A 20,060-nucleotide genomic window follows, 5' to 3' on the forward strand; every position below is an offset into this window, starting at 1 on the left:
CCACTCCCCCTGCTTGTGTTCCCTCTCTCGCTGTCTTTCCCTGTCAAATAAATAAATAAAATCTTAAAAAAAAAAAATAGAGGAAATAAGGCTAAAAGTGTTGTCTGGACCTAAAACATGAAGGCCGTGTATACCAGCTGTTACACTCTTCCCCTTAAGTGTTTTTTTTTTTTTTTTTTTTTAAAGACACAGCGAGAGAGGGAACACAAACGGGGAGTGGGAGAGGGAGAAGCAGACTCCCTGCCGAGCAGGGAGCCTGATGCGGGACTCGATCCCGGGACTCCAGGATCATGACCTGAGCCGAAGGCAGTCGCCTAACCAACTGAGCCACCCAGGCGCCCTCCCCTTAAGTCTTATTTTAAAAACTGAGCTATAACCAACATACAACACTTATTAGTTACAGGTGTACCACATAATGATTAAACATGTGTATATATAGTTGACCCTTGAAAAACACATGGGTTAAGCATACTGACCCTTGTGGAGCTCGAAATCCATGTATAATTTTGACTCCCCCAAAACTTAACTACTAATAGCCTACTGTTAACCATAAGCCTTACCGACATGAACAGTCAATGAACGCATACTTTATATGTATTATATACTGTATTCTTATAAGATCTCTTTCTTTTCTTTTCTTTTCTTATTTCTACCTATGTGGTTTGTCTGCAAATTTTTCACATTCAAAATCTCCAAATTTTTTTCCAATGTTTGCTGAAAAAAATCCATGTAGGGATGCCTGGGTGGCTCAGTTGGTTAAGCATCTGCCTTCGGCTCAGGTCATGATCCCGGGGGTCTTACAATTGAGTCCCGCGTTGGGGGTCCTTGTTCAGCAGGGAGCATGCTTCTCCCTCTGCCTGCTGCTCCCCCCGCTTATACTCTCTCTGACAAATAATAAATAATATTTTAAAAAAGAAAAAATCCATGTAGAAGCAGACTTGCAAAGCTCAAACTCAGTTGTTCAACTGTAAACTACATTGTAAAATTATCACAGTTGTCTAGTTAACTTCCATCACCAGTTACAATTTTTTTGTGTGTGTGATGAGGACATTTAAGATCTACTCCTTCAGCAACCTGTGAATATACACTACAATATTAACTCTAGTCACAATACTGTACATTACACCTCCAGGACATTTTTTTTTCTAACTGCAAATGTGACCTTTTGATTACTTTCACCCATTTTACCTCTCCCGCATCCTTTGCAACCACCAATCTGTTCTCTATATCCATGAGTTCATTTTTTTTTAAAGATTTCACATGTGAGATTATATGGTATTTGTCTTTCTCTGATTTTTTTTTTTTTAAAGATTTTATTTATTTGACAGAGAGAGACACAGCGAGAGAGGGAACATAAGCAGGGGGAGTGGGAGAGGGAGAAGCAGGCTCCCCAGTGAGCAAGGAGCCCGATGAGGGGCTCGACCCCAGGACCCTGGGATCATGACCTAAGCCGAAAGCAGACGCTTAACAACTGAGCCACCCAGCCGCCTTCTCTGATTTGATGTAGCGTAATGCCCTCAAGGTCCATCCATATTGTCACAAATAGCAAGATTTCATTCTTTATGGCTGAATAATATTCCAGTGTGTGCGCGTGCGCACACAGACACACACTTTTTTAAAAAAGATTATTTATTTGAGAGAGAGAATGAGAGAGAGAGAGAGAGAGAGAGCACATGAGAGGGGGGAGGGTCAGAGGGAGAAGCAGGCTCCCCGCTGAGCAGGGAGCCCGATGCGGGACTCGATCCCGGGACTCCAGGATCATGACCTGAGCCGAAGGCAGTCGCTTAACCAACTGAGCCACCCAGGTGCCCCCCACACACTTTCTTTATCCATCCATCCATCCATGAATGGAGACTTAGGTTGCTTCCACATCTTGGCTACTGTAAATAATGCTATGAATACCTGGTGCACACATCTCTTTAAGTTAATGTTTTTGTTTCCCTTAGATAAATAACCAGAAGTGGAATGGCGGATCATATAGTTCCATTTTTAATTTTTTGAGGAATCTCCCTATTGTTTCCCACAGTGGCTGCATCAATTTACATTTCCACCAACAGCGTATAAAGGTTCCTTTTTCTCCATATCCTCACCAACACTGGTAATTTCTTGTCTTTTTAATTTTTTTAAAGATTTTATTTATTTGACAGAGAGACAGCAAGAGAGGGAACACAAGCAGGGGGAGTGGGAGAGGGAGAAGCAGGCTTCCCGCTGATCAGGGAGCCCGATGTGGGACTCGATCCCAGGACCCTGGGATCATGACCTGAGCCGAAGGCAGATGCTTAACGACTGAGCCACCCAGGCGCCCCAATTTCTTGTCTTTTAAATAGTCATTCTAACAGGTGTGAGATGATATCTCATTGTGGTTTTGATTTGCACTTACCCAATGATTAGTGATGTTGAGCAGCTTTTCACATACCGGTTGGCCACATGTCTCTCTTTGGGAAAATGTCTATTCAGATCCTCTGCCCATTTTTAAATTGGATTCAGTTAGTAAGTTGTATGAGTTCTTTATCTATTTTGGATATTAACCCCTTATCAGATATATGATTTGCAAAATACATTTCCTCCCATTCTGTAGGTTACCTTTTCTTTTGTTGATAGTTTCCCTTGCTATGCAGAAATTTTTTAGTTTGATGTAGTCTCACTTGTTTACTTTTGCTTTTGTTGCCTTTGGTGTCAAATCCAAAAAAATCGTTGCCAAGACCTATGTCAAGGAGCTCACTGCCTATGTTTTCTTCGAGTTTTATGGTTTCTGGTCTTACATTCAAGTCTTTCACCCATTTTGAGTTAATTTTTGTGTATGGCGTAAGATAGTGGTAATTTTATTCTTTTGCATGTGGCTATCCAGTTTTCCCAACAGCTTTATTGAAGAGACTGTCTTTGCCCCATTGTATATTTTTGGCTCCTCTGTTGTAAATTAATTGACCATGTATGTGTGGATTTATTTCTGGGCTCTCTATTCTGCTGTACTGATCTGTGCAACTGTTTTTATTTTATGCCAAACTATTTTGATTACTACAGCTTTGTAGTATAGTTTGAAATCAGAAAGCATTATGTGTCAGCTTGGTTCTTCTTAAGATTGCTTTGGCTATTCAGGCTCTTTGTGGCTCCAGTTTTAGGATTATTCATTTCTGTGAAAAATGCCATTGAAATTTTGATAAAGATAGCACTGAATTTGTAGATTGCTTTAGGTTGTTATTGTTTTAAGGGTTCTTTGTATATTTTGAGTAACAGTCCTGTATCAGATGTGTCTTTGACAAATATTTTCTTCCAGTCTGGTTTGTCTTCCTATTCTCTTGACAATGCCTTTTGCAGAGCAAAAGTTAATTTTAATCAAGCCCAGGTTACCAACTATATATTTCATGGATGGAGGTTTTGGGGTTTTATCTAAAAAGCCATTGCCAAACCTGAAGTTTTCTAGATTTTCTCCTAGTTGTTTAGTAGTTCTCATTTTACGTTTAGGTTGTGATCCATTTTGAGTTAGTTCTTGTGAAGGGTGTAAGGATTATGTCTAGGTTACTTTGCATGTGGATGTCCAGTTGTTCCAATACCATTTGTTGAAAAGACTCTTTTTCTTCACTGTATTGCCTTTGCTCATTTCTCAAATATCAGCTGACTATATTAGTGTAGGTCTACTGGGCACTCCAGTCTGTTCATCAATCTATTTGCCTATTCTTATTCCAATACCACAGTCTTAATTTTACTGTACCTTTATTAAGACTTGAAGTCAGGTAGTGTTAGTCCTCTGACTTTATTCTTCTCTTCAATATTGTGTTGGCTGTTCTGGATCTTTTGGCTGACATTTGTTGATATTCACAAATTAACTTGTTGGGATTCTGATTGGTATTCTGAATCTATAGATCAGTTAAGAACAGACATTCTATCCAGGACCATGGGATATCTCTATTTAGTTTTCCTTTGATTTCTTTCATCAGTTTTGTAGTTCTCCCTATAGAAGTCTTGCATATATTTTGTTAAGATTTATACCTATTACATTTTTATTGGTGCTAATGTAAATGTTGTTGTATTTTAATTTTAATTGGAATTGTTAGTGGTACAGTAAAGCAACTGATATTAGTATATTAATCTTGTATTCTGCAACCTTGCTATAAATGCTTACTAGTCTGAATTTTTTGAGTAAATTCTTTTTTTTTATTTGACACACAGAGAGAGACAGTGAGAGAGGGAACACAAGCAGGGGGAGTGGGAGAGGGAGAAGCAGGCTTCCTGCGGAGCAGGGAGCCCGATGCGGGGCTCGATCCCAGGACCCTGGGCTCATGACCTGAGCTGAAGGCAGACGCTTAATGACTGAGCCACTCAGGCGCCCCTTTTGTGTCAGTTCTTTCAGATTTCCTACAAGACAATTATGTCATCTGTGAACAAAGACAATTTTACTTCTTCCTTCCCAATCTGTGTACTTTTTATTTCCATTTCTTGACCTATTGCATTATCTAGGACTTCCAGTACAATGTTCTACAAGAGTGGACATCCTCCTTTCCCTCCCTTATTCCTGATTTTTAAACCGCTCCCCCCCCCCCCCACTTCTGAATTTTAATAGGAAAGCTTCTAGTTTCTCACCACTAGGTATGTTAGGTGTAGGATTCTTTTAGCTTCTTTACCAAGCGGAAGAAGTTCCCTTCTATTTCTGGTTTTTGGAGGTATTTCTCACTTAGAATGTTTATGTACAAGTCTTTAGCATGCTTTTATTGTGGGTGGGAATATGATTTTGCTCCTTTCTTTTAACTGGGATTTGACTTTGATTCTTTTTGTTACTCATATTTATATTGACTTAGTTTTTCTGTACTTTTAGAGAGGAGGCATGATTTGAGTCTTTCTAGTTTGAAGGCTCTACAGTACTATTTTTTTTAGTGAATAACTGTTAAAATGTGGACTGTGCAAACAAGAGCTGTTTATTTTTCTAAGGTTATTTTTAAAATTTTATTTATGAGAGAGAGAGCGAGTGAGCGAGCACAAGCAGGAGGAGCGGCAGGCCAGAGGGAGAAGCAGATTCCCCATTGAGCAGGGAGCCTGATGGGGGATTCAATCCCAAGAACCTGGGATCATGACCTAAGCTGAAGGCAGATGCTTAACCGACTGAGCCACCCAGGCATCCCAAGAGCTGTTTATTTTTTTATTAAAGATTTTATTTATTTATTTGACAGAGAGAGACACAGCGAGAGAAAACACAAGCAGGGGGAGTGGGAGAGGAATGCGGGGCTCAATCCCAGGACCCCAGGATCACGACCCGAGCAGAAGGCAGACGCTTAACGACTGAGCCACACAGGCGCCCCCCAAGGGCTGTTTAAATTTAGCACCAAATATGCTTAGAACTTAATGACCAATTGTTTCTTTCAGGAGTTACAAAGGAAGTTATTTAATAACCATTATATTGTTCCTAAAAGGAAAAGAAATACATCCTGGATTTAATGGGACTAGTTTCACTCTTATTCCAAACACTTCATTTAATGTGGCACTCCCCACCCCATATCTGTATTTTGATTGTCCCACTCAGTTGGGATTGTATAGAGTTCCTTTTCAGCGTGCACCTTTGACCTGGGTACTCTGCTGGTTAAGAATTTTCTTGAACCAACTGCCTTGGTCCCTTCAGACCCAAGCAGGCATCCTCTGTACAACAGTTTTGGCTGTTGTTCTCAACCTGGTACACTCAACTTCCAAGTGAGTACTTGTTTTAGAGTTCTGAGATCGATCAGATGCTCCATGGCTTCCTCTGAAACAGAAGGGGATACCATGCAGGTATTGTGGCTATTGGCAGTTTATTTCTACCCACCTTTTGTTTCAGGGCTCACAGGGATACCTAATTTTTTGGTAAAGTTGCCCAAGGTTTTTCTGTTTTTGTTTTCTAAAGTAGGCTCTCTGCTCAATGTGCGGCTTGATCTCACGACCCCAAGATCAAGAGTCACATGCTTCACTGACTGAGGCAGCCAGACGCCAACGTTTTTGTTTCTGAGTTGCCCAAGGTTTTGTTTTGTTATCATGACTGCTCTATGTGTTCTTATGGGGAATATGAGAAATATTCATTAGTATTATTTCAGAATCTCTGCCAGGTTAAGTTTTGAATGTAGGAGCAGGTAAAAGTTATAGGGGGCACCATCTCTTCCAGTAACTGCTTTTCACCAAGTTGTTCTCTTTATCAATCTTTAGCACACAGTATGTTAAGAACTTTGGCAAACTCCTTTCTCTCTCTCAGCCTCACAGCAGATCATGGAGGCTGCCCAAGCTCTGATTGATGAATTGATAATCAGGGTAGTTTCCAAGCAAAGGGCCTACTCCTTTTGGACAATCATGCATTTTATTTACTTCAGGGTGATCTCTGTTTAATTAAACAGAAACCTGCACCATAAAACTGATGCTGAAACACTGCAATAGGCCTCAATTGCTCATCTTTACATGTATCTTTAAAAAGCATCTGACTTGCTTTTAAAGATTTTTTTTTTTTTAATTTATTTGAGAGAAAGAGAATGAGAGACAGCATGAGAGAGAGGAGGGTCAGAGGGAGAAGCAGACTCCCTGCTGAGCAGGAAGCCCGATGTGGGACTCGATCCCGGGACTCCAGGATCATGACCTGAGCCGAAGGCAGTCGCTTAACCAACTGAGCCACCCAGGCGCCCCCTTGCATCTGACTTGCTTTTATCACAGAATTATGAGACCAAATAAGGCACTGTATATGAAAATGCTTTCTAACAAGGACCAGGCACCTACTGACTCCCCAGGCAGAATTCAGCTGTGGCTGGTGGAAGGTTATCTAGGTATTCCAGTTTAGAAAAGGATCTTCTAAGAAAAAAAAAAATTTTTTTTAAGGAAAGAAGCTTTTATTTTTTTTAAAGATTTTATGAGAGTGAGAGAGAGAGAGAGCATGAGAGAGAGAATGAGCAAGGAGGAAAGACAGAGGGAGAGGGAGAAACAGGCTATCCACCAAGCAGGGAGCCTGATGCGTGCAGGGCTCAATCCCAGGACCCTGGGATCATGACCTGAGCTGAAGGCAGATGCTTAACCGACTGAGCCACCCAGGCACCCAGAAAAAAAAAAAAATTTTATTATGTCATCAACTAGTTACTTTCTAAGCTCCTTAAAGAAATGGATAGCATCTTCTCCATCTTTGAATCCCTCATGTGCTTATTAGCAAAATGAAGTCTATCATAGCCCTCAGTATTTGTCAAACAAATGTTAGAGCAAAATACTGCCATACCAATCCATCAGCAAGCACTGCTGTTTACTTGCAAAATGTATCCTGATTCCAACTATTTCACCTTATCCCTGTTTTGTTACCATCTTAGCAGAAGCTGCCATTGTATTGCCCCCTACTTGAATAACTGCTATAGGTTCCCAACTGGTTTCCCGGCTTCTATTCATCTCTCCCAGGAGCAAAACAGTAATTTTTAAACACTAACCAACCAACAACAAACCATAAACTAGACCATGTCACTTCTGTGCCTAAAATCCTGCAGTGACTTTCCCACTGTATATTTTTGTAAATATTTGAGAGAGAGGGAGCACCAGCAGGGGGAGGGACAGAGGGAGAGGCAGACTCCCTACTGAGCAGGGAGTTGGCCGACGATGATGAGGGGCTGGGGCTCGATCCCAGGAACCTGGGATCATGACTTGAGCCGAAGGCAGATGCTTAACTGACTGAGCCACCCAGGCTCCCCTCCCACTGTATTTAGAACCCACATTCTTTTTTTTTTTTTAAAGATTTTATTTATTTATTTGAGAGAGAGAGAGAGAGAATGAGAGACAGAGAGTATGAGAGGAGGAGGGTCAGAGGGAGAAGCAGACTCCCTGCCGAGCAGGGAGCCCGATGTGGGACTCGATCCCGGGACTCTAGGATCATGACCTGAGCCGAAGGCAGTCGCCTAACCAACTGAGCCACCTAGGCGCCCAGAACCCACATTCTTTAAACTAAACCCAAGAGGCTCTGTATCAGGAGCAGCAAACTACAGCCTGCAGGCCGTATCTGACTTGCCACATGTTTCTGTGAATATAATTTAATTGGAGCACAAGCAAAGTAGGGCCTGTGGCTGTTTCTGTATCACAAGACAGAGCTGAGCAGTTGTGACAGAGACCATATGGCTTGTGAAGCCTAAATACTATCTGGCCCTTTACAGAAAACACTTTTGTTGACCCCTGCTCTATGTGATCTGACCCCCTACCTTCCTGGGTATTGGCTACTTGTCTATTCCTGCACCTGCTTTTCTAATTCCCCAGCAATTATCTTTATTTATATTGACACATAACTGCCTCCTTATCATTGAGGTCTCTGCTTAAATGTCAACTCCTCAGAGACCTGTCCTAATCAACCAATCTAAAGTGTCCCTTCAACCTCCTTAGTTACGTCTCTGCTATAAAACAATAACATGGTAATGACGATTTGAAATCACCGACTGGTTTAGTTCTCACCCCACTCTAGAACATAAGCTCCATGAAACCTTATTTGCCTATCTCCATCTTCAAATTTTAACCAGCATAAACCCACCACCAAAAACAAATGCCTGGTAGTTTTTGAGTGGGAAAGAAGAGGGCCAATAAATAGCTGATGAATGAATGAGGCCAAGGTCAGGAACTCCAGTCCTGTTCAAATCAGTTTGTAACGTTTAGTTTCACTGTTGCTGAATGGCCTTGATACAGACCTGACTTGAATCATAAAAGCCTAAAGGAAGATCAATACATATTCCTGGTCCATTATGCACAAAACAACTCCACCAAGAGCATATGCCTCTTCAGGTAAGGGTAGCGGTAGGAAAACCAGACAAGGCAAGGTCAGAGAATTGGACAAAGAAGTTCTCAACTTTATGATTATTATGGTTAAGAATTTTATTATCAAAATTATTACATCTCTTGTGAAAGTTCAAATGTTACAGCAAGGTGTAAACACTCCACTTGAGAAAGAAGTGATACTTCTTCCCTTCCAAGAGTTCCCCCCACCCCCCCGCCCCCACCCCCCCCAGAGGTCTGGTCTTGACAGCACCCTGCCCACACAGAGTGGCTGGGGTCTCTGCACGTGCCAGGCAGGGTGAGGGCCGCCTGCCCGCTGGCCTCTCCCCTTGGTTAAAGCCAAGGGGAGAATGCAAACCCCAGCCCAAATGGAGAGACATTTACATACGTTTTATATAATATACAAAGAAACCAGCATCCCAGGCAACATGATTTCCACTCCCAACGCTCTCCCAGACTGATGGGTTTGTGGGGGAAACAACAAAAAGAAAAGTATTCTGCTGAGGTTTCAGCATTAAAAAAAAAAAAAAAAAAAAATCTCCCCTCATTTGAGCAAACACCTGATTTCAATTTTGAAAAAGTGAAATTTTGTAACAGTCACACACAAAGAGAGAAGACTGTGCATATGATAGTTGTAGGAGAGGACAGAAAAGAAGGGGATGCAAGAGGCTGGGGAAAAAAAGAAGAAAACAAATTGGAAGGAAGGAGGGAGACTCACAGTATTATCTTGTCCAAAAGAAAAGAAGGTCCACTGCAGCACCAGGGATTACACCTGTCATATATTTGCTACCCCTACCATGGTTATAACTGAATACAAAATTAGATAAATAAAAACACGCCGGATATTACAGTAAACAAGTGAAAGAAATAAGCTGGCAACCGTATGGAATTTAAAAAGATTGTGTACCCCACCTGGGCTGGCTCCAGGGCTCCTCCAGGGGCGTACAACAGGCACAATGCACTGATGGGGAGAAGCCAGTCTGCTCGCGTCTCTCATCCAGAACAGTGTTAGGTGTGTGGGTGGCTTTTTAACTCTCTCACCTGGGCCACTCTCAAATAAGCATCCCCCAAAGAAATGTGGGACATGCCCACACACAATCACAGTCCTGTCGGTGCCACTCCACAAATGAATCTTTCCACTCTTACCCTGCAGTCACAAGTGCGTGCTCCCTAATCATGGAGGTGGTCCTATTCACGGGATCATCAACTCCTGATTAACTGGGAGTAGAAAAAATAAAATTCAAAGAATTCCCAAAACACTTGGGATTCTTGCTAATCAAATTTATTGCCAACAGCTGATAAGTAGCAATGCAATTGGCCCATCTCACTTATTTCTCTTTTCTTTGCCTACTTCCTTTCTGGGTTACTGAGCTATGAGACAGCTTGGGGAGGGGAGAAGGGTGGGAACAGCTTGGGGCTCAGACAATCTACTACGATCATCTGCTCCTGTGACCAGGAGCTCTTCTTCAGAGAGCCAGGCACCCCTCAGCCAGAGCACATTCCAAGTTTTGCCATCCCTGCCTGTTTCTCAGTGATTTTAAGACAAAGGTAGGGAGTATTCTTGGTGGACACATCTCGGCCAGATACCTGCTTTGGGAATGGTTGTCACAGGGCAAACATTTCCATACCTACCTTCTTCTTAAGTGCATAAAAACCCTACTACTACTCAGATGGCTTGGGGCTCTGAGATTGGTTCTTTTCACTTTTTTTCCTCTGAAAAGAAAACTTTTTGGGGGGGGGAGGGTGTGTGTGTGTGTGTGTGTGTGTGTGTGTGTGTGTGTGTGTGTAAAAAGATGTCCCCACTGCACAAGTGACTACAGGCTACAGGCAAGGACAGGAGACAGAGGCTTCAACACGACTCATTGCACTTAGAACCGTTACTAACCGGAACACCATTTGCTTGTCAACAATGTACCCTTAACAGCAGGGAGAAACTTCTTTATAGTCTCTGCTTCAGACAAGATTTACATCTTTCTCCAAGGCCAGAGCCAGTCGCGACCACAAGTCTCGTTTCTTGTCGACCAGACCCAGTCCTCTGGCACCTTGTACCCTCTTCCCCAGCAATATGCTCGGCCTAGGTTCCAGAGGCAGCTGGAAGGAAGCAGCTATGGGCTCATTCAGTTCTGTTTGCCCAAATCCAGAAGCCCTAGGAAAGTCCTGTCTGAGTCTTGACTCCTGACCCTTGCAGCGGCTGGAGTCGGTACTGGTGTACACCCCCACTCCCACGGTGTGGGTAGTGCTGTGAATTGGAAACCGCAGATACCCTGGAGGCCTGGTAGGCAGCGGACTGCCCAGCACTGGGCAGACTGATAGTCCGTAAGTCTGATGGCAATGATGACCTAGAGTTCTGAGGGAAGGAGGTGGAACTCAGAGTTCCTGTGCTGGACTGGGAGACCGAGTCTGAGGTCGGCGAGTCTGAGGGGCCCTGTGGGGTAGGGCTAGCAGCACTAGAAGGGCAGCTCCTCCTCGGAAGATTGCTGCCAGTGCTGTTTCCAGAATGTGGCTGGCTGCTATAATACCCTGGTGTCCCCGTAAATGGGGCCAACGAGTCTGTGGATACAGGGTGGGCAGGGCTGGAATAGGACGTAGAAGAGAGGGAAGATTCTGAAGAACCGTGAGAGGGGGGATTTCCAGGTCTCAGTGCAGTAGTTCGATAACTGTATCCTGGAGATTGGGTGGGATGTCCTCTAAAGGGGGAGGAACTCTGCTGAAGGAGGCTTTGTGATTCTGTCCGTGGACTATCACACTGCAGGAGCTAGAAAGAGTTGGGAGGAAAAGCATAAGGAGGTGAAAAAGTCCCTATTTTTAAGCCATTTAGGCTTGTGAATATTTAAAATACCCTACTTTCTCTTCTTCTTCTTCTTCTCCTCCTCCTTCTTCATCTTCTTCATCTTCTTAACCATTTGTTCTTTTTAGGATACCAAAGACAGTAAAATGGCTGTCTCTGATCACTTTATTTATTTTTCTGGCATGATTTATTACCTGAAGGTGAGCAGATGATGACTTATTTCCAAGGCTGCTGAAACTATATGCAAAGGCGGCATCTCAACTGCAAAGGATGGCCAGGATCACAAAATATTTGGAACCCAGAATATACTCCTATGCCCAGAGATGAGCAATTTCTCGTCTCACCTGGTAGCTGTATCTGGAAGGGCTGTAAACGGCTGCTCCTTTAGAGAGTGCTGAGCTCAGTGTCTCTGGGCCTTCTCCATCTGCAGGGTCTGGAAGATAATACAAAATCAACTTGGCTTCCTAGAGTAAGTGAGAAATAGCCATTGTTCATTCAAATCACCAATGCTATCACCAACCCACGCTGCTTTCTTTCTAACAAATCAGGTGAGTGCAGCATGCCAGAGGGGCAAATGGAGTGGTTAATTATGGGCGATGTTTTTTTTTTTTTTTTTTTAAGATTTTATTTATTTGAGAGAGAGAGCACATGAGAGGGGGAAGGGTCAGAGGGAGAAGCAGACTCCCCGCCGAGCAGGGAGCCCGATGCACGACTCGATCCCGGGACTCCAGGATCATGACCTGAGCCGAAGGCAGTCGCTTAACCAACTGAGCCACCCAGGCGCCCCATATGGGCGATGTTTTAATGGGTTTTTTTTGTTTTTTTTTTGTTTTTTTAAGATTTTATTTATTTATTTGAGAGAGAGAATGAGATAGAGAGCGTGAGAGGGGGGAGGGTCAGAGGGAGAAGCAGACTGCCCGCCGAGCAGGGACCCCAATGCGGGACTCGATCCCGGGACTCCAGGATCATGACCTGAGCCGAAGGCAGTCGCTTAACCAACTGAGCCACCCAGGCGCCCAAGGGTGATGTTTTAAATGCCTGTCTGATTCCTGTCTCATTCTCTTCATCCTTCATCAAAATGGATTTCCAGGCCTTTGCAGAGAAGAGTTACAGAAGGTATCTCTTGGGAAAAAAGGGAGAGAGAGAAAGAGGGGGGACAGAGAGGTAGAGAGAGAGAAAGGGAGAGAGGGAGGGAGGGACAGAGAGAGAAAGAAAGAGAACACTTAATGGATGCAAGATCTTAGGAATGCTATCGCCCAGAAGAATGGAAGCAAGACTGACCTGGAACCTTCCCTCCAGTGGAGCCCAACTGCGTAAGAAACTGACTCACCTCAGTCCAGCATCTGGTGAGCACTTAGTATAGAGCCTGGCTCGTGTGTCCCTAAACCTGGCTGGCAGCAGAAGGCCATGGGCTCACCTGAGTCTTTTTCTGTGATGTTACTCTCCCACGTGGGAGAAGGCTCTCCTTTTTGGGCCACCCTCACACTGCTTCGGAGGACCTTGGGGATGCTCCCTCCTTCTCGGAGTCGTTCCACTGATGTGGGAACCATCCTGTAAAAGGAACAGGGTGCAAGTTTATGCCATAGGACTTCAGAGTCAAGAGTCTGGAACAAATGAAGCTCTGACAAAGGCTGTACAATGCATTCTCTTACAACATCCTCTTAGACATTATTTTCTTCAGGACCAATTTTAAACAAGGTATTTTCTCTTGCCTTAAACTATAGAAAAAAATAATTTAAAGATGTCTGCATTTAACCCCTATTGTGAAATGCTAAATTTTTCTCTTCTGTGAAGTCATGGGCCTGGCACATAGTAGTAATTCAATAAATGCTCTATGGATTAATAAACATCACTCATTTGAGTCAGGTCTCTTCTTTCCCAGACTTCATTGCTTTAGTTCAAGATCTCTCATTTGATGCTCAATACTTCTAATTTATTATTTATTTACTTACAGTGTTACTTATCTACTTGTGGTCTCCCCTAACCAGACAAGTCCTTTCAGAATATGTCTTATCTTTCTGTACATGCTAGCTGTGTGCAACTGAGACTTCTGTTGTAATTTAAGTGGAACTGATCTGAACTCCTGACTTACCTTTCATACGAAATGAAAAAATAGAAGAGGCAGTGTTAGTGCCCAGCAAATTAAATAGCTCATCTGTGTCCCCAACTATATGGCGTCCAAAGTGCTGTTGTTCTGCAGGTTCGGTGGCAATTCTTTGCTTCTGTAAAGCTGAGGGGGGTGTAGGAGGGGTCGTGGCTGATACTATTAAATCAGCTGCACAGCATGGATGGCACTGTTGGCTGCCTTTCTCAGATAAGTGTTCCCATACATTTTAGGTAAAACTGGGAATGACTCTACATGTATACTTCCGTCTTGAATTTAATTATTTCAGCATCAAACATAAACTTACCACCTACTGCTGATATTCTCTTGAGGTCTGCAGTGAGATGAAGTGCCTCTGGAATCTGATGGGCTTACCGCCTCCATATGGGACACAGAGGAATGAGATGGGGAGAATTTTTTGTGAGGGGAAGATGGAGTTCGGATTGAGGATCCCTGCACACCATGGGCACCAGTGTCAGAAAGTGAGTTGCTGCTGCCTTGCCCAGCTCCTGCAGACTTGCTTTTGCTCTGTGCAGAGTCACCTCCCCCACCAGCCGAATTCTCCTTGGCTTCTTGTTTCCGTTTTCGGTACTCCAGCAGGGATACCTGGGAGGGAAACAAGAAGCAGAACTCTAGCTAGACATCGTCAGTGGATCACCAGCAATAGAGAAAGAAGACGGAACCCTCATAAACCGCTAGCCTGCCATGCAAACAAAGCAGGCACCAACACTAGCAACCCTTCCTTGAGATGTGAGAGATCTGAGCACAGCTACATACTTAAATCAGTCAGAAATTGGTAAGGAGAAGAAAATACGCTAGGAGATGACATTTTTGAAGAACAGTCTTCACCAGCAGACCTCAATCTTTTTTCTGCCTTCAGAAAACTGAGATCACAGTGACCCAGTAACAGAAGCGTGCTACCAGCTGTTTGCTACAACGGTAACACCTAGAAAAGGGAAAGGGGGGTTGGGAGCTGTGTAGTTTGAAAAGGCCTTCCAGGTGATCTAACAGCTCTTTCCCAATCCCTAAGAATCCCCAGAGTCAGTTGTTTAAAAAAAAAAAAGAGACAGACAAGAAAAAAACAACAGAAAAAGCCAACGCTTCAGGGCTCTTAGATGTGTTCAATTTTTCAAGATACATGGAGGGATTTATTACTGTTTCTGTCTTACACACAGGGAAACTAGTGTAAAAAGAGAAAAGAATGATTTGCAGTTTATATTGCAGCAAGCTAGTCTAGGAAATGTACACTTGGAAACTTTTCCCCAGCTCTGCCTCATTCTCTCTTGATTGCCAAAACACAGCCCTCCTCCCTGGCCTGCCCAGCATACCTCCTCACTGCTGTTACAGCACCCTGCCTACACTGGCTGTCAACCTGTTACAGTGTCTTGATTTTTCCTCCACTAAACTGTATGTTTTTTTTTTATTATTAAAGATTTTATTTATTTATTTGAGAGAGAGAGAGCAGGAGAGGGGGGAGGGTCAGAGGGAGAAGCAGACTCCCTGCCGAGCAGGGAGCCCGATGCGGGACTCGATCCAGGGACTCCAGGATCATGACCTGAGCCGAAGGCAGTCGCTTAACCAACTGAGCCACCCAGGCACCCTAAACTGTATGTTCTACCAGGGCAAAGACCAAATTTTTCTGGCTTTTCATCTTTAAAATCCAGCACAGCACCTGACCGACAGCAGGTGCTCAACAATTCTCAAATAACAAATCATGATTTCAATCACTGTTGTACATAATAAATGAAACCAGAAATCCAAAGACATTTTAATTTTTGCTCCTGATGGTCAATGCTGTTCATACACAGTCTTCTAAACCCACTGCTATCTTATTCCAAGTTATCTGCCAGTGTTTCTGCCTTTTATTCCCTCAGAGCTCTCATTTTTCTGTTCAAATGTAAAATATAACCAAAATATAAAGTAGTACCATCTTGTGTATGCATTTTCCATACGCAGTCTTGGACGAGAATTCATAATAATAAATTCTGGTAATGTATTTCATTGAAATGCAAATATCAAAAGTCACTAGGCTACATTTCAACGAGACTACTACAGATATCCTGCAATTGTGTGAGACTGTCACACACACAGAACATTTAACATCTCTAGCCCTGCACAATAAATGGAAGTTGCCGTGGCAACCCAAAATACTCCCATGCATTTTCAAATGCCCCTAGTTGAAACCCACGGACATAAAAAGCACATTTTGGGCTTTGTAATTTCTTGAACAGGCATTACTTACAAGTTAAGTCCCAACCTGTGGCCAGCAATCTATGGCCTGGCCCTGTTCCAACCATCTCTTACCATACTCTCCCCTCCTGACTCTCCCCACCTTTCACCAGATACTACAGCAGCATTCAGCTGTTTGCAACCACACTGCATCCCTGCTGCCCACTCAATGGAGTGTCACACAGCTAAGAGTTCTGCTCTCTCTTCCGTAACATCCTTACCCTTGTTTGTTGGCAGACTGCTTCCTACTTACCGTATGAGATCAGCTAAATCAGTGAGTGACCTGTCATCTCTCACTCCACCACCTCTCAACTAGCTAGGAGCCTCTTGTTTGTTCTCAATGTACCCTCCACATATATGAGCAGGCCAGGTTGTGGCTAAGGTGTTCTTACTACATCTGAAGAACTCCTCTGGGGCATCCACTGCCACTGTAATTAATTACTTATTAATATAATTATCTGCTTACCTCAGTCTCACTTGCTTTAAGCTCCATTAGGGCAGAACTTAGGAAGCAATATATAGCACAATGGCAGTAAGAGCATGAAATCTGGAATCAGACCTGGGCACTTTCCTGGCTCTTCCATTTACTAGCTATGTGACCATGGGCAAGTCACTCAACTTGCCTTAGTTTCTTCATCTGCAAAATGGGAAATTACCCATCTTACAGGATTACTGTGAGGATATAATGCTAAGAAAACACTTAACACATGGGAAGTGCTAAATAATACAATTAGCATTATTCTTTTTCATTGTTCTATCCTTTGATTGCATAGCATGTGTACAGCACATACATGGCAGGCATTTAAATTTGCTGAAAATTTGTAACATTCATCAAATTGTATTAAAACAGTCTTGTCTAAAAAAACAAAACAGGGACGCCTGGGTGGCTCAGTTGGTTGGGCGACTGCCTTCGGCTCAGGTCGAGATCCTGGAGTCCCGGGATCGAGCCCCGCATCGGGCTCCCTGCTCGGCGAGGAGTCTGCTTCTCCCTCTGCCCTCTTCCCTCTCGTGCTCTCTGTCTCTCATTCTCTCTCTCTCAAATAAATAAATAAATAAATCTTAAAAAAAAATAAATAAATAAAAAAACAAAACAAAACAAAACAAAACAGTGGCGCCTGGGTGGCTCAGTTGGTTAAGTGTCTGCCTTTAGCTCAGGTCATGATCCCAGAGCCCTAGGATTGAGCCCTGCGTCTGGCTCCCTCCTCAGTGGGGAGTCTGCTTCTCCCTCTCCCTCTGTCCCTCCCCTTGTGCATGCCCCCCCCACCCTGTCTCTCAAATAAATAAAATCTTTAAAACAAAAGTCTTGGCTTTCACAGGACATGGCAGAGATCACGTCTTATGTCTCTGTTTTCCTCACACAGAAAATGGTGCTGAACACATGGTGGTTCACTCAATAAATATCTACTGACTTGCTTAGTTAATATTCTTCAAAAGGGCCTATATAAGGTAGAACACTTACCTTTTTCCTCTGCGGTGGGTTCTGGGGGGCAGATGGGACTCCTTCACAAGCCCTTTCACCACCAGGTGACATGGATCCACGAGAGAGGTCTTTCATAAAACCATGTTCATATCTGCTGGGAAACCCTTCTGCAGGGGAACAATATCCCCCGTCCAAATGTAAAGGCTTCCTATCCCCTACTAGGGGAGACCCTCGATATAATCCATCTGCTCGAGGCATAGCGTTCAATGGGGAGTAGGCGTACATTAAGTTAAACTCTGTCCGAAATGCCTGGTCCGAGTTCCTTGCAAGGGTCTGATGTCCATCTCCACTCCTGCTTGGAAAGCCAGTCTCAGAGGGGGGCCCGATAGAGGGATGAGGAGCCAGGTCAGAAGGACCTGAGTTGATCAGGGAAGGTCTGTCAGCACAGCTGTTAGTGTTGGAGTCAAGGTAGCCTACTTTTGTCAAGTCCAGGTCTTTCCGGTGACAAAGCTGAAAGAATAAAAATCAACAGAGACATGGAGGAGGAGGTGGGGGAAGGAAAAAGTCAAAGCGCAGAAAGGAAGGGAAATGAGAGGGGCACAGGTGAAAGGTAAGAGGGATGGGGTAAGAAGGATGGAAGTACAAGAAAGCCATTAACATCTGTAAAAGTCCCATGGAGCAATAGTATATACAGGCCAGATTACTACAGAATGCCGGCCTTTCACAAATTGCTTTAAAGTTTTCTGGATGAGAAGTCTGGGAAAATCAGAATTAAACAATTGGCTAAATGTGACTATTTTGCCTGCTTAGCCTTTCATCAGGTTTGCTGAGTCACCTTGTATGACATTAAGGGACTGGAAGTATAATCAGGGATTTACCTGAGCCCCATGTATGCTACAGAGGTGAGACTGGTGTCTTAAGATAACTGGCTTCTGGTGTTATTCATTTGTATTTAATACTGATGGAAGGTGGGAGGAGGGAAAAAGGGAAAGAGAGTAGTAAGTAGAAAGTCAAGTATTTAAGTTACTGGTTTAGTAAAGGAAAATGGTATTAGTTAAAGACATCAACCAACCAGTTCTTTACTCACTTTCACTATTAAGTATGTGTGCTTCTCATAAAACTTTCTGGCCACTCAATTCTTTATCCTCTGATGTATGTCCACATACCTCAAGACCACTAATGCCCATCACTGCATTAGAAATGCTGAATTGTGTCAAAAATAAACCATATCTACTCTTTGGTTATCATTACCTCCCAACGCCAAGATTTTCCACCACTAGGTCAACTATTACTGACTCTCTAGAAAGAATGGTACCAAAAATCCAGATGTCACACCATGATTTCCTTACAAGAGTAAAAAACACCCAGAAAACCTCTAGTGCACTAGAATACAACCTTTTTCGTTTCACACTGATCTATAAAATACTGATTCAGAGTTTTATCAACTATCACTAAGTTTAGCACTAATTTTTTAACTGGAAAGGGGTAGAGTTAACAGTTCATTTAATTTCTGAAAGGTTATGAGAGACTACAGCTTTCTCTTCAAGAGGAAAAAGGCTCCATGTGGATTCAGAGTTAATCATTACTACATTTGTCCAAATCTTATAATAGTTAAAAAACTCTAGCACTAAAATCTGAATTTTACATCTCCACAGCAGTAGGGTGCCTGAGAAAAACACTCAATTGGACATCCTAAGAGATACCACTTGTCTGCCACCACATCTCCACTACTACAGAAGGAAGGCCTGTGTCATAGAAGCCATGGGCTGACTTAATTTCCTTGTATACCCAGTAAGGAGCTACAAAGAAAACGGAGAAAGCAGAGAGGCAGGACCCTCCTTTTTCTAAACAAGCTGTTCAATCTATCAACCAAAGCCCCAAACATCCAGTTAAAACAAGCTGTCAGATTAACCCTGAAACAAGACCTAAATCACTGCCTAACTTTTCCAGTATAAACTGATCCTTTCTCAGCCCAAGATAATAAATATCAAAAGAGCTCCTACCAACTTTTGATTTCAGTTTTCCTTATTTAACAAACACACCTTAGTTGTTACTTTCTTTACCAAGGTTCCCACATCTTCAGCTTGCTTTAAACTTGACTTCCAGATTCTATTCTTTAAAAGAACTCTTCAGCCCCCCTCCCCCAAACAACAAACCCCACCACACACACACACACACACACACCCCTTCATTTTCCTCCATCTACATTGAAAGTTCTGAGTGATCCAGTCACACATGGGAAGATTCATTCAACTTACAGCGACTGACTGGTTGCTCTTCAGCCTACTACCCATTCATTCGGACCCCCCAGCCCTCCCACACACTCATGCACACTCACTCTCAGCCTCCAAGTGTGATTGAGATGGTGTGATAACTACCTCGGGTGACAGGGACTCGGGCCTATTCGCAGGGGAACTCTCAGGGGAGGATATGTTCTAGAGGAGGGAAAAGCATCTTGTTATTCATCTATCCGAAGTCAAGAAGCAAAACAAAACAAACAAAAAAATAAAATAAAAAGCAAGCATAGATGGTTAGCCACAACTTTTTGTGGTGGGGGCAGGGGGAGGGAAAAGAATGCACAGGGAAAATGTTTAACTGCAGAATTCATCTCAATGGACAGAATGACTGGTTAAAAATGCTTCCTGGTGTCCTTGAAAGCATTTAGGGATAAACCGTTTATAATGTTTCATGCTGTACGTAAACATCTTAAGCAGTTAACAAAAAATTTAGATTGGTGAAACTGTACACTATAATTTCATTTGAAATTCTGTTCTACATCTGATGACAGT

The 20,060-nt window shown here is 43.1% G+C and overlaps 1 protein-coding gene across 20 annotated transcripts in view; it reads right to left on the reverse strand.

Moving 5' to 3' along the window:
- SETD5 (SET domain containing 5) overlaps window positions 1-20,060 on the reverse strand; it is a 103,033-nt gene that overhangs the window by 10,644 nt on the left and 72,329 nt on the right. For 15 of the 20 annotated variants that reach the window (XM_045861911.3, XM_064593064.1, XM_045861920.3 and 12 more), the window contains 6 exons: window positions 19,650-19,706; window positions 17,311-17,781; window positions 13,930-14,228; window positions 12,936-13,069; window positions 11,863-11,951; window positions 10,465-11,485 (listed from right to left, as the gene is read on the reverse strand). In XM_045861911.3, the coding sequence (XP_045717867.1) occupies window positions 10,877-11,485; window positions 11,863-11,951; window positions 12,936-13,069; window positions 13,930-14,228; window positions 17,311-17,781; window positions 19,650-19,706 (1,659 nt within the window). In that variant the 3' untranslated portion in view covers window positions 10,465-10,876. Of the gene's footprint in view, window positions 1-10,464; window positions 11,486-11,862; window positions 11,952-12,935; window positions 13,070-13,929; window positions 14,229-17,310; window positions 17,782-19,649; window positions 19,707-20,060 lie in introns of those variants that run through there. The other 5 variants (XM_045861919.3, XM_045861915.3, XM_054504624.2 and 2 more) reach the window with 2 other exon arrangements.

The sequence above is a fragment of the Mirounga angustirostris genome, unplaced genomic scaffold (assembly GCF_029215605.1).
Source record: "Mirounga angustirostris isolate CCGP_5_RB_7025 unplaced genomic scaffold, mMirAng1.0.hap1 SCAF_1, whole genome shotgun sequence".
NCBI lineage: Eukaryota > Metazoa > Chordata > Mammalia > Carnivora > Phocidae > Mirounga > Mirounga angustirostris.